The sequence below is a fragment of the Pelodiscus sinensis genome, chromosome Z (assembly GCF_052426305.1).
Source record: "Pelodiscus sinensis isolate ZL-2025 chromosome Z, ASM5242630v1, whole genome shotgun sequence".
In the NCBI taxonomy this organism is placed as follows: domain Eukaryota; kingdom Metazoa; phylum Chordata; order Testudines; family Trionychidae; genus Pelodiscus; species Pelodiscus sinensis.
In genome coordinates this window covers 32,262,681-32,283,747 of record NC_143085.1, presented here as the reverse complement: position 1 = coordinate 32,283,747, position 21,067 = coordinate 32,262,681, and the positions used below count along the sequence as shown (strand labels likewise).

Here is a 21,067-nt window from a genome sequence, read left to right as displayed (position 1 = left end):
ACTGAGTCCAACAACACTTAGTAGGTTTGCCTACGAAAACTGCACACTCGCGAGGCTGCTGGTACACTGGGACCAATCCTGCCTCATTCTGTCTCGCTGTCCCTTGTGGTCTTCTGTCTTGTAGTTCTTTGGGGCAGGGATTGCCATTTTGTTCTGTTTGTACAGCACCATGACTGGGGCCTCCATGTGCTACAGTACTACACTTAATACAGAAATAAACCAGAATACTGACAGCCCAGTGATGGCATGAGCCCAACTGTCCTACCAGATGCATGGCAGAGGAAAAGAACAAGTTGCAATAACTGTATGTAAGAATTCCCTACACCATCAATAATCACACTAACAATTTTGGAGCAGCTAGAAACACTCACTGAACTTATAGTGTGAACTCTCTCCTCAGAGACCATCTTGGAATCCTGGTATCAGACAACCGATTTCAGGGGTTTACTAGAGGGAAAAAAATCCAATTTCACAGTGACAAGGACTTTACCCCAAAGCCTCTGAGGTCAGTTGGGTGTGGCCCTTGACCGAGAACACACACTAGAGAATTAGGCATATTTTCCAAGGCTTTACTTAGATGTGGAAGGCCAGTTCTGCATTTGGCGTACGTCAGCATAGCCCTTGCTGACTTCAGTGCAGATACATTGATTCATACCAATGAAGGTCTGGTACTAAATGGTATTTTCTACCAAGTAAAATGAATTTGGACTCTCCAGTTTACAAAGAAGAAATCCTATGGAAGAACTAAATATTGGCTCCTTATATTTTCTTAAACAGAAGATAAAAATGAAACAAATTTTAGCCAAAGACCAAAATGCTGCTTTGATATCTTTCATTTTCTGATGTTATGCATAACAGACCTGTTCCAACTCCTACTGAAGTCAATGGGAGGGTTTCCTTAGTCTTCATGGGGCTTTGGATAAAGCCCATTGAGTGAGATTATTAATGTAGCTTTACCCCTCTCTGCAGTTTGACGGTGAAAAACTGCACCAGCTAACATCTGTCATTTAATTAATGTCAACATCAAGTCTCTCATGATCCTCACCCAGGCCTGGCCAAAGAGTTTGCAGGGCCCAGGGTGGCATACTGTGGTTGGCTCTGCCACACACCTGGACGGCTCCCAGCTAGGGCAGCAAGTGAGCAGCTGGGTGGGCTCTGAGCAGTGTGGGGCCCAAGGCAGCCACCTTGCTCACCTTGACCTAAGGCTGGGCCTGTCCCCACCAATCAAAGGATAATTCTGCTAAGTGAGCAGAAGCCTGCAAAAATGGAACCTTTTGACTGAAAATCTGGCCTTTTTTGTTCTAGCAAGATAGGGGAGATAAATTCCTGGTAGAATGCCACTGTCTTCAATGAGTTACACCAACAATGAATCTTGTCAAGGAATCTACTGCCAGTTTTCAAAAGAGCTTACCATTCCCAATAAAGGCAGTGGGGAACTGCCTGCATGCGGCACCTTTCAATAAGCGCTGAGCAAATACTGTACTTTGCACTAGGATGCTGTTGGGCATCCTGGTTCTTCCCTATCTCCTGCCGTCATTAGTCTTTGACAGTGGTCGCCAACCTTTTTGTGGCCAATAGCACATTCATGTTTTCAGAAGAGTGTGGCGGGTGCCAACAATTTTTCAAGGCTTGTTTTGTATTTGTACATTAAATAATACAAATAACATCATATTTAATATTACATAATATATGACTCCATAACATAAAAAAGGTAATTTTATATGTAAAGGGTATTAATTAAATTATTCGGCAATTATTCAGCCCCCGCCCTTTGGAGAAAAAATAGAAAAAAGGCGTCAAATGCGCAAATTGAAGGCTATTTTCATATTAAATGTGAATTGGGTTAATTTGCTAGAAAACTTAATTTAGTTGGATAATTTTTATTTTCATTATATTGTAATTCATTTTAAAACAAATTTCTGCATTAATAAAAAGGGGGTGTCCAAATGTTGAGCAAAAAAAGCCCCTTCCCCCCCCAAAAAATCATGGCACCTTTAAATCTCACACTCTCAATCCCCACCATGTCCCCACCATCTGCTGCCATGTCTCCTCCCCTTGCTCCATCAGCTCCCCTGGTGCCGGCTGCCCCCTGACTCCTCACCCTCCTCTGCTGTCCTGACTCCTGCCCTTCTCACTGCCCTCAGCCCTCCTGAGATCTGCCCCCCTCCACCAGCCTTTCTCTCCCCCTTGTGCCCACTCCTCCAGTAGCCCCACTCTGATCACATGAGCTACCCTCTCCTCATCCTCTCTCCTAACACCTCCCTCTACACACCTGCCCTGCCTCTCTCCTCTGGTGCTGGTCCTTCTCCTGCAGGTGTCTGCCCTTCTGCTTCACCCCAGAATCCCCTGGCACCTGCACCTTCTCTTACCCCTGCACCCTCCTGGTGCCTTCCCCTTCCCTCACTCCCCCTGCCCCCTTTGCCCTCTCTTTCCCTGATGCCCACCCCCTCACCAACCTCTGCCCCTGTTCCCCTCATGCCCCTGTGCCCTCACACATGATTTGCTCCCTCCCTGCCCACCCCTTCTTTCAAGCCTTCTCCCAGCACCTCCCCCTCCCCCCTCTAGCCCCCAATGCCCTTCCCCTCTCCTCTCTCAGCATCATCATTTCCCCCCTCCCTCTCACACCTCCCTCCTGCCCTTTTCCTCATTGTCTCCACTTGGCCCCTTGACATTTGTCTCTCCTCCACACTGTCCCTTGGTGCCTTCCCCTTTCTTCTCCTGACCTGCCCCCCTCCCCTCAGCACAAGCCCCTTCCTCTCCCACCACTTCCCCCTATTTTTCATCCCCACCTTCTGCTTTCCAGTTTGAATCTGTGATCGGGCCCGGGCCCGGCCCCAACTGCTTCCGTGACACCAGACCACGTGCTGGGCCTGGAGCTGGGCCGCGCGGTTTTAAAATTTAAAGTCCTAGGCCATGATGTCACGGCACGCTGGGCATCTCCCCTCTCAGCTGTTGCACGAGCGTTTTAACACACCACGCATGTGCTCCCTTGGATGTCTTGCGAACCTGGCCTCTCCCCTCTCAGCTGTTGCATGCAGGGGGCGCGTGAGACGACTGGAGGGAGTGCATGCTGCTGTGCAACAGCTGAGAGGAGAGACACTGGTTTGCAAGACATCCAAGGGAGCACGGCGAACACACCACGCAACAGCTGAGGGGGAGATCCCCGGTTCGCAAGACATCTGAGGGAGCGCATGCGCGGCGTGTTCACGTCTTGCGAACCAGCATCTCCCCTCTTAGCTGTTGCACAGCAGCATGCGCTCCCTCCAATAGTCTCATGCACCCCTGGGGTGCACACCCCACTTTGGAGACCACTGTTTTAAAACACCGGCGCACATAAATGCCCTGGCAGGCGCCATAGCACCCGCGGGCACCGCACTGGGGACCTCTGGTCTATGAAAAAACCAGTCTTCATTAATTTCCTTACGCAACCACCATTTCTGCCAAATCCAGAGACGCCCTTGTTGTTTATTTTGAAACACAACCGGGTGGTTTTCCTTATAGAAATAAAAGACCAGAAGATTCTGTCAAATTATGCATACTTAAAATGCCTGTAACTGAAGAATCGCTTTATCAAAGGAAATCCCATTTACTTTGTCTTGAAGAATTATTCGAACCATCAGCTAAATGTCAGGCAGAGCGACTAAGGTACACACGTTGATGGGGGGAGAAAGCCTTCTGTTTGCTTTTAAATGTGTTGAGCTAGTTTCTCACTCCAGCAAAAACAGCTGTATAAAGAATCACTCCAAATTCCCCTTTCTCAGCAAGAACCAAGAGGAAAGGCTCATTCTGATAATAATTATAGCAAGGAAAAAAAGAAAGCACGCTCAAGTGGGGATCAAAGCTTCTGCACTCACCTTTCTCCTTTGTGACTGTGAGCCAATGCACAATCCTGATGTCAGATCACTCTCAAAATCTTTGCACTATGCTAATGCAGCTGGTCAGTGCAACGCAAAGAAAGCACCTGCCCAAGCGGGCTCATCCTTGATTTACCCATATGGGAAAGGAGAGTCAGACCTAACGTACCAAACTGTGGCCAAGAATCTCCCACAGAAATTTAGTTTTGTCTGGTCTGAAACCTCCTGGTTGGAACCCCTGATAAAAATGAGTGAGAGGAACCCATTAACGCCAGGTCTCATGATGGAAATCCCATTGTCCCCTCAAAATTTCCAAAAGGGGAACAATGTACCAAGGGACCTGGGAGATTCTCCAGCACTGACTATTTTTCAGTTGTGGGCTGGGGTCTCTGGCCCATGTTACCCAGCACGTCAGACTAACTGATCACATCAGGCCCATCCAAGCAGCCAAAATTCATCAATTCCTAGGTCTGATTTGGAAATCTTGGCCCTACTTTCCAGAGCTTGCTGGTACTCACAGCTCCAGCTGAGAAGCCCAACATGTCCCTTATGTGAGGCCCCAAAACAGAAGCCCCCGACTGCCATGAAAATAACACACCTTTACCCATGGGCTGTGGGTGAAGTGCTTTGGAGAGACCCTGTCCCTTTTGCCCAAGGCCCTGCCCCCAAAAGCTAGAGACCAGAAGCGCCTCCCCCCCAAAGGAAAAGCCCCTGGAGGAGCCCTGGCATGCCTACCCCAGCCACATTGGGCTATGCCACCAGCACCAGACCGAATTGCTCCCCTGGCTCCTGAGCACCACGTCAGCTCCACTGCCTGGTTGACCCAGTGGCCTCCCTGAGCACTGGGCTAGCCCTAGGGCCACCGGCCAGGCCAGGCCAAACTCCTAGACTCTTCAAATACCAGGCCAGCCCCAGCACTGCCAGAGTCAGGCTGGGTCAAGCCAATAGTCTCCTCAAGCATAGGGTTGCCAGATGGTGTCAACAAAAATACCGGACACACTTGGCATTCCGTCACAATCTACATTCCATCTTAGTTAGAAAAGACCCGACATTTCTATTTTTGCAATATGTTTCCTGAACAGAAAGCTCAAATACTGGACTGTCTGGTTCAAAACTGGACTCCTGGCCACCCTACTCAAGCACCAGCTTCTCCCTCCCTGAAGGCCTCATCCCCACGCTGAGCCACTGGCCCAGCTGGAGTCCAATGGCTCTCTGTGGCACTCCCCCCTCCCCAGGAGAAGGGACGCAGTGAGCTGTGGCGACCTTCTGAAGTAGAGGTGGCAGTGGGGGTCTTGGGGAAGAGAGGGAATGGCAGTCCAGTTGTCTGGAGGCAAGTCGATGGCAGCAAGAGGGAAGGCACTAGGGTTGCCAGATGGTTTAACTAAAAATACCGAATACCCCCTGCCCCCCAAACAAATAACGGAGAAAAAATTCTGTTGAGAAAAAAAAGGACCCCGAGAGTTATTAAGCAAAAAAACATTAAAAAATAAAAAAATAAAAAATAAAACAGCATGGCCCCTTTAAGAACAGCATTTGAAGCTTTTTGCCAGCGGCCATCTTGTTTTTCTGTTTGAGCCAGAAGACAGCTTCCCTGCACAACCGGGGAAACGGGGGTCTGGGGCTTGAGGAGGAGAGGGGGCGGGGCCCAGTTGCTGAGTGTGTGTAGAGTTGCCAGGTATCTAGTATTTTCGCCTCCTGTCAGGGAAAAAAAATCAGAAAATATCAGTTGTTTTAGGTGTCTGGTATTTTCCGAATTTTTTTACTGGACGGGAGGCAAAAATACCGGACAGTCTGGGTCAATACCGGACACCTAGAAACCCTAGAAGGCACTGTCTTCCCTGGCCTATTATACCCACCTCCCATGCCTTTAACCGCTCTGTGACTCAGTTTCCTTATGTTACATGAAAATAGCTATACTGGCTAATAATGTGATGACAGCAGAGTGCAAGGAGGCTAAATTCCTTGACTGAGCTTCCCATCATGCTTTCTTTTTGATAGGAATGTGGGAGACACCTCAGGGCATGCCCCTCATGATGATAGTGTGGAAGGAGTTTCTGGAGGTGACTGGCTGGCTGGCTGAGATCCTGTGCTGATGAAGACTGTAATACTGCTTAGGTTTTGTTGGATCAGTAATGACATCTTGGGTGTCCTGAGCCTTGGATAGGCATCTTTGTCATTTTTAAACATCTAACTAAATAACTACAAATAAGGTTTATAAAGCACGTTGATATCCTTGGACTGAAGGCAACTACAGAAGAGCATCGCATTGCTGTGTATGAGCCCTGAATACATCTGATTCATCGGTATAACTGATGGATTATCCCTGGACAAAGAAACTACAGTAAAAAATAAACTTAAAAATCAACAAATGGTCTGGTAAAAGTAGCACTTTATAGACTAACAAAACAAGCTCCGGTCATCTGAAGAAGTGGGCTGTGCCCCCAAAAGCTCATGATACCATCTACATGTTTTGTTAGTCTAATAAAGTGCTACCAGACCATTTGTTGTTTTTTAAGTTTATCCTGTACAGACTAACTCGGCTACCCCTGAAGATACAGTAAAGAAACAAGGGGAGACTTTACTAAAGATTCCTGCTTAGCCGCGGCCCAGGAGGAATTATCCCTTGCATCTTACCCTGGCAAATGTCGGAGGAAACTGACACTCCATGAAATTAGAGGACCATAAATTTAGCACCAATAAAAGGAAGCCATGCCTTCCTGTAGCATAGAGGCCACCTGTGGAATTCACAGCTATAAAGGGTCATCATCTGAAGACACATAGCATGGCTGATTTTAAAAAAGGATAATTTTATAGCCATTAATAACATTTGCAGCTACGCACGTTAAGATAACGATATAGGTAATTAAACCTGATGCTCCGGGGCCTAAGATGATAGACTGCTGGGTTGTGAAGGATTTCTCACCTCACGCCCACTGTTCATACTGGTTTGGTGTATTGTCAAGAGAGTCTCTTCTTGCCTCGTGCCGTAAGCACCAGGGAACATTCAATGCCGAATAAAAAGCTAGACAGATCCTTGATCCAATCTGTGGTGGCAAATTCCTCTGACTCTTCTTAACAAGAAATAATGTAATAGCAAAAAATGTATGCCTTTATATTGTGTAATAAAACTGCGATGGAGATTTGCCTGTATCAGCATTTCCATCTAGCTTCTTTCAGCAAGCATGCCTTTGCTGAAATAAAAATGACATATTTTCTAAACATTTCCTCTTCAGTTGTGAGCTGTTCGCATTTTGATTATATATTTCTGGACCTGGCAATACCAAAGAATACAGTTGAGCTTAAAAACAACATACCACCATCGCCTCCCTGCTAGCGAGAAGTGAGGTTTTTAGGTCATCTGTGGGCTCAACAGCGGGTTCGCATGTAGGCAGCAGAGGCAATAAAATCAACTTGCCTCAGATCTAAATTTTAAATTCAGGTGTGAAACTGAATCTATTCTTTAATTTGGCGAACACCTCCTAAAGGTCCAGCCAGCTCTCAGATGCCCTGCATTTCAAGGGACGTAATGTCACCATAGTCCCAGTGTGCCGTTCAGTCAACCCATTTCGCACATCTTGCACGTCAAGTCAGTTGGCTGCCCAGTGAAATTAATGGCAAACTTCCCACTGACCTAGGTGAGGCAGGGTTGGACCTTTTTATTGTTGGGAACAATTTACATTGGAAATGAGGAAGCATGAGGCTGGGCTCTTAGGAAAAGCCATTCCCACTAAAAGGAACAGAACTCAGGATATGGGAAGAATATTTCAGTGTGTCTCTTGTCTTAGGTGTGTGGCACATTAATCCTCTTCCCCCCTGCCTTCTGTCCCAGTCTCTGGCATGTGGAGAGTTCTGCTACTGAGTATGGACCAGATCCTGCAAACACCTCCACAGGTGTGTAATTCTACTAATGAGTGAGACAACCCATGCTGGCAAAATAAGCAGCATGCATCAGTGTTTGCAGGACCAGCCCCATGAAAACAAAGCACGGATTAAAATGATATTGGCTTTGCATGGCAATTGCTAACCTCTTTGTGCCCATGATGTTTAATTAAATGACTAATTCACTTCAATTTCATTAATGTCTAGCCTTACAAACCAAGTAATCTTCTTTTTAAAAAAAATACTTGGATGCAAAACCTAGTCTTTTTTAAACATAAAAATTGGCCCGGAATTTTTCTTAAATCACATATGCCAAATACAACCACTAGCTGGTGCTATGGCATATTATTTTAGCATTCATAACTGGGAAAGTCAGTGCAGCCACAAAGAGTTGTTTTTCTGGCTTCCGTAGAAAATATTGGTAATGCTTGCAGGAAACCCAATTCCCTGGTAAAGAAAAGACAAGTTCCCTTTGCACAATCTACTGCAGTGAGACCAACACTCCCACAGGGGATGTGAGCATGTTTGGGGAAACAAAGTGTTGATAAGGGATGGCCTCACACAGCATGGCTCTGAGCTGAATGTCTGGAGCTGTCTACAATGGAGAGAGGAGGGGCACAGACCCCGCATGCCTCTGAGTGAAGGATAGCAGTAGATTTCTCATTTTGATTCTGTCAGGGGCATCCTCCATCAGGGCTTTGGGCCCCGATTCTGGAAGTGGCCATGGCCAGGAGCAGAAGCAGGGTCTTGGTTTGGTCCCCTCTCAAGCCTGTGTTCGGGATGATGAAGGGCCATACCTGACTGTTCTTGCAGTACCATAAAAGCAAAGCACTTCCTGCAGACAGAATTTGGCCCCAGGGGCACCGCTGAGAATTGTGCCTGACAAGAGGCTGAATCCAGACTGAACAAGGACCTCCGGAGTGGGCCCCGTAACTTAGACCTTTTAATCTACATTTTGTCAGCAACTGCAAGGTGTGCCCTCTGGGACACTGAAGCCCTTGTGATGGATGGGACCCCTGAAGGGTAAAAGGGCCAGTGCGGGAAGGTGAGCTGAGCAATCCCCTGGATTTGATGAATACAGGGCCCAAGAGAGGCCAGCATTAACATTCAGCTGATGTTCAGACACTGGCCATTCCCACTGACGCCAACGCAGAGAGAGGCACAGAGCTGAATTTGGCCTGATGTTTCTCATACAACATTTTGGTTCCCACTGCCCTGGATTTTGGGGTTTTATTTTCCACTCGGCTTTGCTGTTCTTACCTGAGTTATTCACTGAATAATTCATTTGCCTTCCTGGGTCCTGAAACATTCCAGCTCCATGTGATACTCATGGAACATTACTCTAGTTAACGTCTAATTACACATTGCATCAAAGTTGCCGTGGAGCCGCGTGAAGCAGCTGCAGAACAGTGACGCATCTCCAGCAAATGACACCGCACACCGCACTTTGGAGGGACTCCCAACGGCTGGATCATTGGGACTGGCAGGAAGGGAGAGCCGCATTCGCTGAGACCCAGTCCAGAGCCTCCTGCTTTTAATTATTCCATGGTCTCCGCGCTTCCCCCCACCCAGGCCTGCACCCATGACTGCTCCCACTGCCAAAACCTCCCTCATCTCTCCTCCCACCTAGCAGAAGGATTGCTGAATCCCTGGAGTCAGCCCACTCCCTCAGGACTGCTTCCCCTTTGAGCCCAGTCCTGCAGGCCACTGAGGTTAAACCTACTAACTCCCACTGGGGCTTACCACTTAAAGCCCAAACAAAGGTAACCCCTAGCTTGGGCAAACAGTCCCATTGACAGGGAAGTCCTGCCCGAAGACGGACTGTGGGATTGGACCCTCGTTCTTCCTTTCTCCATGCAGCTGACTGTGAGACCTTTCCCCCTGTTGCTGATGGCTGACCCCCTACAGGGCATTTCCCAGTTTCCCAACTGCAGGGTTCTCTCTGGGATGGTCCCACAACTCCTGTCATCTCCAGCAGCTCACTGGCAGAGTCCAATAGCTCCCTTTCAGCTCCCTGCCCCCCTACATGGACAGAAGCCTGTCACACAGCATTGCTGCAGAAAGTTAACAAATCTGGCATTAGTCTGAGTGACACAGCGCTGCTCCCTGCACAGACGGGGTCAGGTGCGTCACATGGAATCCCTTCCAGATCCAGACTCGCCTCTGCTGAGCACACGGCTCTGTAGGGGGGTGAGCAGGGGGAAGTATGTCACTTTCCTTAGCCTCTAGCAGCTCAGTGTATCCTCCCAATGGGAAATACTATTCCTAGTACCTACTCCTAATCACTCAGTGAGGACCGATGGTGATCTCTGGCTCACAAGGTCACCACAAAGTGATAGCAAGACCATGGCAGTTCCCCCACCTGCCCATGTACAGGCAGTAGACTCCTGGCACCCCCAGGGTAAGAGTCAATGGCTGGAGGAACCACAGGGTGGCAGATTCATCGCCCCTGTGTTCTTGGCAGCTCCTGCAGTGGTAGGAGAAGGTAAATCCCCCTGCACAGCAGAACCATAAGAAGCCCCTCAGGACAAGAGGAAGGGGCAGAATTTGGGATTAAGGTCTGAGTCGCGCAAAGGCTGACACAATTACAGCGATCAAAGATGTGCAAAATTGACGAGCGTGAGAGTACTTCTGAGCTAAACATTTTTCCAACAGCTTCGCTCCCATTATTTTGAAGGTGAGTACCTATCAGGCCTGGTCTACACCAGGGATCTGCTCTGATTTCAACCATGAGTATAAAGAGGCACAGATGCTAGTTGCACTGACAAAGCATGGCCTTGCTGGAAACCGTTCTCCACGTGGCCAGTGCAAACAGTGGCTGCTCCTGCCTTCATCAAAGTTTCACCAATGCCGCTGGCTGAAACGGAGGCAAATCCTCAACAGAGACAGTACTCCCTAATCTCCCTGAAGCTTCCACTTCTTCAGCCCATGCTTTTACCTGCTTCTCCCCAGCCCTCTGCTAACCACCCCTTTCCTTCCAGCCTGGGTCCATGCCTCGTGGGTGTGCCCAATGCAAGAGAGGAACCAGCCACCCCTGCTAGACCACTCAAAGAGAGGCTTAAATCAAATCCTCCTCAGCAACAATGACAATAATTATGCTTTTAACACATTTTACTACTCCCCCCCCATCACTTCATGCCACATCTGTGTGAACAATATCGAAAAGATTTACGGTCTTCTCTCCTAATTGCAGCCCCACAGCCCCGCTCACTTATCAAAATACTCGCTGAGCAATCAGCCTCCGCCGGGTTGACAGCAGCCATTCAAAACAAAACCGTTGAATCAGGACTTGTGCGCCACTGCGAAAGTATTCGGCACAGAATCTGCCTGTCAAAGCATGTGTCGAGAGGACTAAAATTACAGGCGCGAGGTGGGGTCTGCGAGTGAATAGGTCCTGGAGCTGGAAATGGCTCTGACATTTCGTTCTCGCCATGCAGGGTAAAATGTAATGAGGACAAAAATGTGTCTCCTGAATTCCCCGAAGAAATCATTAAAACATTTTGTTATTCCTAAATGTCTGCCCGATGAATTAGTGCCCCTGCCAGAGCCCTCCTGCACCTTGCTGGCAGCGAGGGCTCTTCATCCTCTAAGCTGTTGACAGCGCCGCTGTTTCCTTGTTACTGGGAGACTCCTTCCTGCCAGATTCTGCGCCGGCGAGCACAAAGCAAAGGGACTTGTGGCAGGACACATGGGACTTTCCATTAGGAGTTACTAGTCAATTCAAAATAGAGGCCAGTCCTTCTTTGCAGGGCAACAAATCCATCCGTGGGATCACAGCCTGATTAAGGTAAGACAGAGTCCATGCTACACAGAGCCTCTAGTTCTTTCCCAGAATGGGGATTAGATCCTCAGAAGCCTGAAGGCTATTTCATCCTCCTAACCACTGCTTCACTCCATCCACAACAAATTGGGCAGGAGGCTGAGCTGCCTGCTGGTTGGCCAAGAGTGAGGATGCCAGGCCTTGCTCTGCCGCTGGACTTTGCCATGTCGCTTAACTCCGCTGTGCCTCAATTTTCCCATCTATTATATGGAGACAACACAGGCTTCCTAACCAACAGTGAACATTTATCAGTCCAGGCACATAGTCTGCTCAGCCACAGTGATAAGACTGAAAGGAAAAAAAAAACCCACCCCAAATGTTATTTTCCTTTCCCATCAAACACTAATTGCCCTGAGTGAGCCAACAAGCAGGATTTGGTGAGGCTGTGGGAATACTGGTAGGACAGTGCTGTGTGACCCTGTGCTAGAAATCATTGTTATTAGTGAGCATGGAGGGCTGACAGATTACTTTAGGCTAAAGAGGCCAAGTTACTGTATGTTAACCATGGGGTCACTCTCGATTAGCTCCCCTTTCAAAAGAGCTCAGAGGGCATGAACAGTGTAAGGCATAGGGTTAGTTGGATGTCCCTATGCACGCTACATTGCCTTGTCGGGAGCTGTGCTGTAAAGGAGCACTGTCACCGTGGTTAACTTACCGTCAAACACACAACTGGGGATAGGAGCAGTGTCATTACAAGGGCTGAGCAAATGTATTCCTATTTTAAAGTCAAGAGGCATTTGTCTCAGGCGCCAAATACAAGGATGGCAAAAGATGCTTCTACTTCTCTGTTCCACTTGGATCTCAAAAATAACATGGAAAAAACAAGTCGCCACCATCCCAGCTGTGACACAGGAAGAGCGAACCCTGAGGGAGTGATTCTGGTCAGATTCTGGAGAGATGTATAGCGTGAGAGATAGAGCTGCAGAAAGCCCTGGGCACCAGGACAGGGCAAGGATGCTGTGGCATGCAGCGTTCACAACCATCCATGTTTATATTGGCTGCTCCGGAGCCTCCGTTGGTTCTTAGCATTAATTATGCAGCTAAGTAGCCAAAGCGTTCCTTACCTGGTGCTCCAATTAATTGCTTGTAAACACTGAGGAAAGCCGTCTCAGCCTCCTTGCTTCTTTTACTAAGTGCAATCACCTGAGGGAAAATAAAAATACGAGGTGAGGACATGCAACACCAGGGCTTTAAAGAGAAGAAACGGTTGAGGACTAGGATCTGGTCTCAGCTCAACTGTCCAGGATTACACTCATGGCAGGACTAAGTATTATTTTTCGGTGCCCTATGTTTCATGTTAGTGTTGTAGTTTTACAAATGTTACAAGTGTTCTCAAAATGGTAGTGTTATTACACATTTTACAAGTGTTGCCTTTTGGATAATGCTGTATGCCAGGCCAGAACAACATTTAGCCCGTGGTGACTACGGGCAACATGGCCTCCCTCTGTGGCTGGGTAGAGGAGCGGAGCACTGCCGGGGAGGGGGAAGTGCAGCAATTCTTGCCACCAGGCTGCCTGCGTGCAGCTCTGGTGCGAAGAGGCAGGGCGCGAGCCAGATGGTGGGACACTGGCAGACGCCAGGATGCTGGCGTGATGTGGCGTCGTGATGTCATGGCTGGCGACCGCTGGATTCAAAAAGGCTCCGGCAACCCTGCAACCTGGAAGGCAGAAGCCAGGTAGGGGAGGGGAGGGGCTTATGCTGAGGAGAGGGGGGCAGGTCAGGAGAAAGGGGAAGGCACCAAGAGACAGGGTGCAGGAGAGACAAATGCCGGGGGCCAAGTGCAGACACTGAGGAAAAGGGAAGAGGGGAGGTGTCAGTGGGAGGGGGGACAGGGTGATGCTGGGAGAGGAGAGGGTAAGAGCATTGGGAGCCGTGTGTTGTGCAGGCTTGATTTAATTGTAAAATTCTTAATAAATTATCACCCCAGCCCCGAAACCTACCCATGTGGCTAGGGTTGCCAGGTGTCCGGTTTTCTACCAGACAGTCCGGTATTTGTGCTGTCTGGTAAAAAAAATCAGAAAATATCGGACATGTGCAATTTCCGGTATTTTCTGAATTTCTGGCTGGGCAGTGGACAGAAGCCTGGTGGCACCTCCTGTGGTTGCGTGCTGAAGCTGGGCGGAGCGGGGTTTTTTTTGTATGCCCGACACGCATGGGTTTTTTTGTTTTTTGTTTTGGCTGGCAACCCTACTTGCGGTCCGCAGCTGTTTTCTTTGGGGTAATATGGCCCTCGCCGCTTTCCAAGTTGTGCAGGCCTGTTGTATACAGTTAATTATTATTATCTGGAGTGACTCTAGCTAAGCCACAGACAGATCTTCCTGCCTGGATTGCAGGGGGGTTGCTCCAGAAGGGCACAAATATAACTGAAGTCAGAATCCATGCCCCGCTAGGAAGTGTTAATAATTACCACCTACCTTCTCCTTATACTGCTGGAGCTGTGCAACTCCCTTCACTGTAAAGCTGCCGGGTCTGTCCTCTAACGAGTCTAACCAGTAAACAAGACTGTAACACTTAACAGCCTTTTGACCCTTTGTTTTATTGCTTGGTTCCACTTCTGATCATAAGTTCTGATTGCTGGGTTGTTTTTTTCTGGCTTACTCTAGGAATTATTTGTACCAGAGGTTCCCAACGACTTTAAGACCATAACAACAGAGTAACGCAGAGTAGGAGCACCTTTAGGGCATGCTGCAGGAGATCAAGTTTTTCTGCTGTAATTGCAGTGGCAGGGAATTAGGGTGGGAGAAGAAATGACCAGAGAAGTAACAAGAGAAAAAGATTCCACAAAGTTGACTATGCATCTCGCTGTGCTGGCCTCACTGACCCATGCAGTGCTTAGATTCCACAGAGACATGGAGAGAGAAAACTCTGAATAAGACAAAACATGGTGTATATTTCCTAGGTCCGGTGGGTCAGTTTACAACACACAAACCTGTCCCACCATCTTGCCTGCTTTTCACCTTTCTATGTTTTGCCACCTCCCACTGAGTGGAAACCCTGAAGGCACAGCAACGTTCATATGTATTGCCCCTCTGCCAAATGCTTTGCACGGTGTCATGCTATTAAATGGTCTAGGTGACCTGAGTTGAAAGAGAGACTGGCATATTGACCTGTGAGCAAGGGAAGGGATATTTCCAGGAACGGGCCTCACGGGTGCTTTATAAAATGCTGCGGATAAGGGTTCTATATCAGGATGAATGATAGCATTGCTTGATGTGTGTCTAGCACCTTTCATCGGATGTGTGCAGAACATTTCACTGAACTGCTATTATCCCTGTAATACAGATAGGGAGTCGGGTATGGGTTCTTCCACAGACTTCCCCTGAGACCAGAGGCAAGTCACTTAGCCTTTATGGTCCAGATCCTGGCAGAAATTAATGCTCCATTGAAATCAATGGAAGTTAAAAGCTTAAACACCTCTGAGGATCTGTGCCTTGTCTCTTCAACTGCATAACGGGGGATAATAGCCTTGCCCTGTCCTCCGGGGTGCTATGAGGTTAAAAGCATTTGGGAAGTGCTAGCACCATCTTGAAGGTAGACAGAGGGGACATGAGGTCACACTGGGGGCCTGCACATTTTGAAACAGACTCAATGTCTTCCCCCTGCTTTCACGTCTCTTTTGCATCCATCAGAGCAGCTGACTGACTCAGAAGACGGCTTCACCATGTGTCAGTTCTCTGTACACCACTCCCATCGGGGTCTCTTCTCTCTGGCAGCTGCTGGGAATGGAACTTTGGAGCAGTGAGAAAGGACACTCCAACTACGTCTATACGACCATCCTTTTCATCAAGTGGAAATGCAAATGGAGTGTGTATGTTGTGCTCTCATTTGCATTTCCTCCTCGGATCCCCTTTGTGTAAGAGGTTTTTGTGCAAAAAAGCGCCGTTTAGAAGGCTCCTTTTTGTGCAAAAAATCCCTTTTGCACAAGAGCCCTTCTTCCTCATTCTTCCCTGAACATGTTGGCTAATAGCTATTGATGCACTTCATGAACTTATCTAGTTCTTTTTTGAATCCAGTTATAATTTTGGCCTTCACAACATCCCCTGGCAAGGAGTTCAACAGGTTGACAGCATCCTGTCTGAAGTACTTCTGCCTGTTTGTTTTACACCTGCTGCCTATTCATTTCATTGGCTGATTCCTGGCTCTCGTCTTCTGAAAGATACAAGCTCTCACTGGGACCTATCAGGCTCCCCACATGGGCACCCTCGCTGCAGAGGCAACAACACAAAGAACCCAACTTAGAAGAACCTGGTGAGGTGCCAATACTGAGCGCCTTCTAGCAAAGCCAACCTGTCAGTGCCTCCCTCTACAGCAGGGAGTGGGCAAAAGCCTCTTAGCCAGCCGGGTCTGGTGCCACCCCCAGCTCATTGCCTGGGAACAGGAGAGGAACGTAAGCCCTTTTAACTGCTTCTGTTTAAAGTGCTCCCATCTTCCCCAGCCTTGGGCAGCAGGGGAAGGGAAGACTCAAGCCCCTTAAATGGAAACAGCTGCAAGGGCTGGAGTCTCTGGCTCTCTAGCAATGCGCCAGCGGAGCAGGAGCTGCGAGCCCTCTCAGCTGGGTCTATTCTCCTGTTCCCCCAGGCTGCTAGGCAAGCATTGCTTGACAGTGGTGGGGAAGGCAACAAGCCTTTTCAATAGAAGCACTTAAAAGGGCTTGAATTGCTGACTCCCTCCCAACTGCATTAGAGGCCAGTGGAGCTGAAAGCCCTTTTAAGTGTTTCTATTTAAAGGGCTGGCACCTTCCCAGCGCCTGTCAGGCAACCCTAGTGGCTTGGGGAACACAAGAGCCCTTTAGAGGAACAGCTGAAAGGGCTCGCAGCTCCCCACACCTCTAGCGCATTGCCAGGGATGCAGGATCCCTCTGATAAACCAATAACCAACCTATTTCATTATAACTGGTTTTGATTAAAATATCTAGATGCCATTTTTATAGTCAAGGGGGGGAATCTTTTGTAACCCACAAACCCTAACTGAATATACTTAGTGTGGGGGGAAGAAAAACAGGGACTTCGATACTATTTCATGGAATCATAGGGCTGGAAGGGGCCTCAAAGTCATTTAGTTTAGTCCCCTACACTCATGGCAGGACTAAGTACTAATTTTCAGTGCCCTATGATTAGTGTTAGTGTTGTAGTTATTACAAATGTTACAAGTGTTCTCATAATGTTAGTGTTGCTACAAATGTTACAAGTGTTCTCATAATGTTAGTAATAGAAATATAGCCGTGTTAGTCTGGTCTTGCTGAAACAAAAGACAAGACTATGCAGCACTTTAAAGACTAACAAGATGGTTTATTAGGTGATGAGCTTTTGTGGGCCAGACCCACTTTTAGTAACACTAAAATGTTACTACACATTTTACAAGTATTACTTTCTATGATAATCTTTGGATAATGTTGTATGCAGTTAATGATTATTATATTTGAATTACTTTGTTGTGAAAAAACATATTGGCATCTTTTTACAGCATGACCCTATCCCTTACACTCAAGGCCCCCACCCCTTCCGGGATGGCCCACGGACACTTCTGAACTTTGTAAAGTGGCTCCCTTTCAAAAATTATTGTCTACTCCTGGCTAACAGGGAACACTGCTTCCATTCCAGACATTATGCACCATCATTAGAGCCAGGAGCTAGACTTGCACACACTGGCCAGAAACCCAAGAGAGGGCTCAGGTAAGCCAAACTTATTGAACAGTTAAGGCACCACACTGCACTGGAATTTGAGAGACCAGTACACAGCTCTGCCACAGGTTCACTGTGTGATCTTGGTCAAGTCACTTCTTTCTGTACAAGACAGGGACAATCATAACCATGCTACTGTTGTTTTTTCAGTCTACTTAGACTTCAGGCAGAGGCAGGGCCATGTCTGACTATTAGTTTGTACAGTGCCAAGGGCAACACTGCCCAAATGAGATCACAGCTCCAAGCACTACTGTACCATGAATATCATAATGACCACAACAGCATAAGCTGGCAGAGAAATTTCAGGAGGTTGGAACAAGTCTGGCAGTTGTTCTGCAGCCTCTGTCCCATTTCCTCCCCATACTTCTCTGCTGCCCCCTCAGTGGCAGGAGGTCCCAAGTGCCCGAAGGGCAGCAAGGAGGGAGGAGGCTGTGGAACTGGAATAAAGTAATGAGTTTATGCTGGGTGCAGGATCCACACCCCACATCCTTTGCCTGCAGCTAAATTTCTAACACTACAGTAATGTCACGCCAAGATAAATCATTGATGCGCTTTGAGTAAATGAAAATTATAATTTAATGCTGCAGCTTAAATAAGAAATAAGAATTTCATCTTTTATTTCAACAGCTGGCTGCTGAACTGGGTCCACCAATGCACATACTGAAAAGCCTGGGCCACACTGACATCTGCAGGTCAGGATGGGATTGCAGAGAACCCAGCTCTCTGGGCCTTTGCTCCTAGTCCTCACAAACCAAGGGGGCCACCCCCATCTGCCTTGGCCCCATCTGGCAAGAGGCTATGGCCAGAAGTAACTAAGATCTGCTGCCTTGCCTGGCTAATAACAGACCAATATATTAGTCTGCCACAATGTCCCCATGTAACATTGATGAGCATGAATCTTTCAGGTCAGTTAATTTTTCATCATTTGCCTACACTATCCTTCTGGGTTTTTCCACCTACCCCCACCTCGCTGCAGAGCTCTTTGTTCACTAAGGTCCTGACTCTTTACAGGTTTTTAGGTATCTCACTTCCATCAAAATCAGTAGGAAGTAAGCACCTAAACAGCCAGAGGATTTGGGTCAAAGTGACTTTGTTCAGAACTTTCACATTCTCCCCAATGGATTTTCCAGTGAGACCTCCAGTGCCTTGCCTTGCTTTAGCTGATGCAAGAGCATAATCTGTCACCTTCTAGCGCTTGGATAGAGGCAGAAAAATAGGTTAAAATTACGGAACCTGGAAAGGCAAATAGCCTGTTCCGTAGAGGATCTCTGTGCTACCAGATGGCTTTCGCGCAAGCCACAGACATGGAACCAAGAAGGGTTTTGGCACAAGGGCCAAGAACTGCACTGGTCTCTGACAACTGTAGGGAGGATGTGTGCGTCAGCACTGCTTGGAATTGCATAATCAACAAACACCTGACTCGCTAGGACTGTCTCTGATGCTGCCAGGAGTAGCATCTAAGCAGACAGCTGAGGTGGGGGGCAGATCAGGCCGTAAATTTGTAACCAAAGTTAGGGGAAAAGGCTGAAACCACAGTGATGAGTGAGACGGGGCTGGTCTCTGGCTGGCCACATACACCACCTCAGGGTACTGAAGGTCCAGCTCATTGCAGCCTGCCTGGTTTAATGAGAGAAGAATGAGGCTGGGAGTCTGGAATCAGAGGGTTCTCATTCTCTCTCTGCCACTGACTGGCTGGCAAGGTCCTGGGTCAGTTACATGGACCGAGTATGTCAGATTAAAGTGGCAGTTAGGCGAGTAAATGGAAGTGTACCAGGGTATTTAGACCTTCTGATAACAACAGAACACACTGATTTATTTGTAGCAGAGAGGGTTTTCTAGGGTGCTCGTTGCTGGAGTACCTGAGAGCTGCAATGATTTTAATGTATTTACATAAGAGCGGCCATACGGGTTCAGACCAAAGTTCCATCTAGCCCAGTGTCCTGTCTGCCAGCAGTGGCCAAGGCCTGGTGCCCCAGGGGGAATGAACAGAACAGGGAATCATCAATTGATCCATCTCCTGCCTCTCATTCTCAGCTTCCGGCAGAGGCTAGGGACACCATTCCTTTCCATCCTGGCTAATAGCCATTGATGAACCTATCCTCCATGAATGTATCTACTTCTTTTTTGAACCCTTGTTGTCTTGGCCTTTACAACATCCTCTGGCAAGGAGTTCCACAAGTGGAGTATGCACTGTGTGAAGAAAAACTTCCTTTGGTTTGTTTTAAAACTGCTACATATTTAATTTCATTTGGTGACCCCCTACTTCTTGTGTTATGAGGAGAAAATAACACTATCTTATTTACTTTCTTCAATTATCCTGGAGTAGAAAGTATTATTACTCCCATTTCACTGATGGGGAAGACTGAGGCATGGAGAAGTTAGGTTCTCAGCCTCATCAGATCCATGAAGGGATTTAGAATCCTTGCTTCCTGGCAGATAGGAGCCTAATCTCCTTTGTAGTTCTGGGCCTTAAGCCCATTCTAAAGTGCTTTGCTGAACTGGGCCTCAATGACTTGCCAAAGTCCTCCAGGAAGCCTGCACTAAATCTTGGAACAGGTGCAGGATCTCCCAAGTTTCAGCTCAATGTCTAACCATGGATTTTGTTGTCTGACTTTAGATAGCCACATTAGAAAACAAAACAAAGAGCTACTTATTTGTCTTAATAGTTGCCTTCTACCCAAAAAACGGCAGTGATCTTGTACAGACTCGGCTTTCCCTTGATATATTTTTTACCCACTGCCTTTTCTTGTTCCCCCTCCTCCCAATTTTCCCTTCTTCCACCCCATCTCCTGTCTCCCCTATTTATTTTGGTCCTAGATATCCAACACTCTGGTCTTCTGAAGAAGTGGGCTGTGTCCACGAAAGCTCATGATACCATCTACATGTTTTGTTAGTCTATAAAGTGCTACCAAACTATTGGTTGTTTTTTCAGTTTACTCCAGAAAGAGAGCAATATCCATACTTGAAGCTAAAACTGAACGGGTCCCATCTGGTGGAGCAGAAGTGCTGTGAGCAATGGTGTACTCATCAGTTACACTGACCACAAGCTACAGATGTGATAATTATCAGATTAAGTCCTTACTTCCAGCGACTGCACAATGGCCGCTCCGCAAGCTCACCAGTCTATAGGGGCGAGAGGGTTGGATTTTTTTCCCCCCCATTGCTAGAAAAGCTTCCAGCCTCTACACTAGAGTGAATTTAAATTGCTTGTCATTCAAAACAAAAGCAAACCATTCATTTGTAACTCACCAGCCACCTGAGCAAACTGCCTCTCACTGGAGCATAAAGATAATTTCTGTATTTAAAACTGCATAAGTCGTAGCGTTTTTTTAGCATCTAATACACAAGTCCAGTTTCTTATTTTAGTGCTTCCGGCATCTATGAAATTTGGGGGCTTTCTCTTTAGCATTTTACAAAGAAATCCAGCTTCAGGGTATTTAGAAGCGAAAACCACAAACATTGCAGCAATGGGTCAGTAACACAAGTGGAAAACTATCACAGGCATGTGTACATTCAAAGTTCTGTTCTCTGCATTGCCCAGCTGCGGATCACCTCCAGATGATTTTCAAAGCCCTGATATCAGCCTCTTTCTTACAGCAGGAGTGGCTACTTCAATGCTTCTGCACTAGAATATCCCTCTGGTGGTGATCTACCAAGTCTTTCTCATCTCTAATCTGCACAATCCAGTGAACTGTAGCAAAATGCAGGACAATGTAGCACTTTAAAGACTAACAAGATGGTTTATTAGATGATGAGCTTGAACTGTAGTAATCCTACAATTAGGCTTTATCTGCATGTCTAAAATGAAAGCGCGGGAGGCAACACTTTAAACA

General features: G+C 47.4%; 1 protein-coding gene across 3 annotated transcripts in view; it reads right to left on the bottom strand.

Annotated features, from left to right (window-relative positions):
• CUX2 (cut like homeobox 2) overlaps positions 1 to 21,067 on the bottom strand; it is a 281,972-nt gene that overhangs the window by 56,459 nt on the left and 204,446 nt on the right. For all 3 annotated transcript variants that reach the window (XM_075898702.2, XM_075898705.2, XM_075898704.2), the window contains one exon: positions 12,618 to 12,696. In XM_075898702.2, the coding sequence (XP_075754817.1) occupies positions 12,618 to 12,696 (79 nt within the window). The remainder of the gene's footprint in view (positions 1 to 12,617; positions 12,697 to 21,067) is intronic.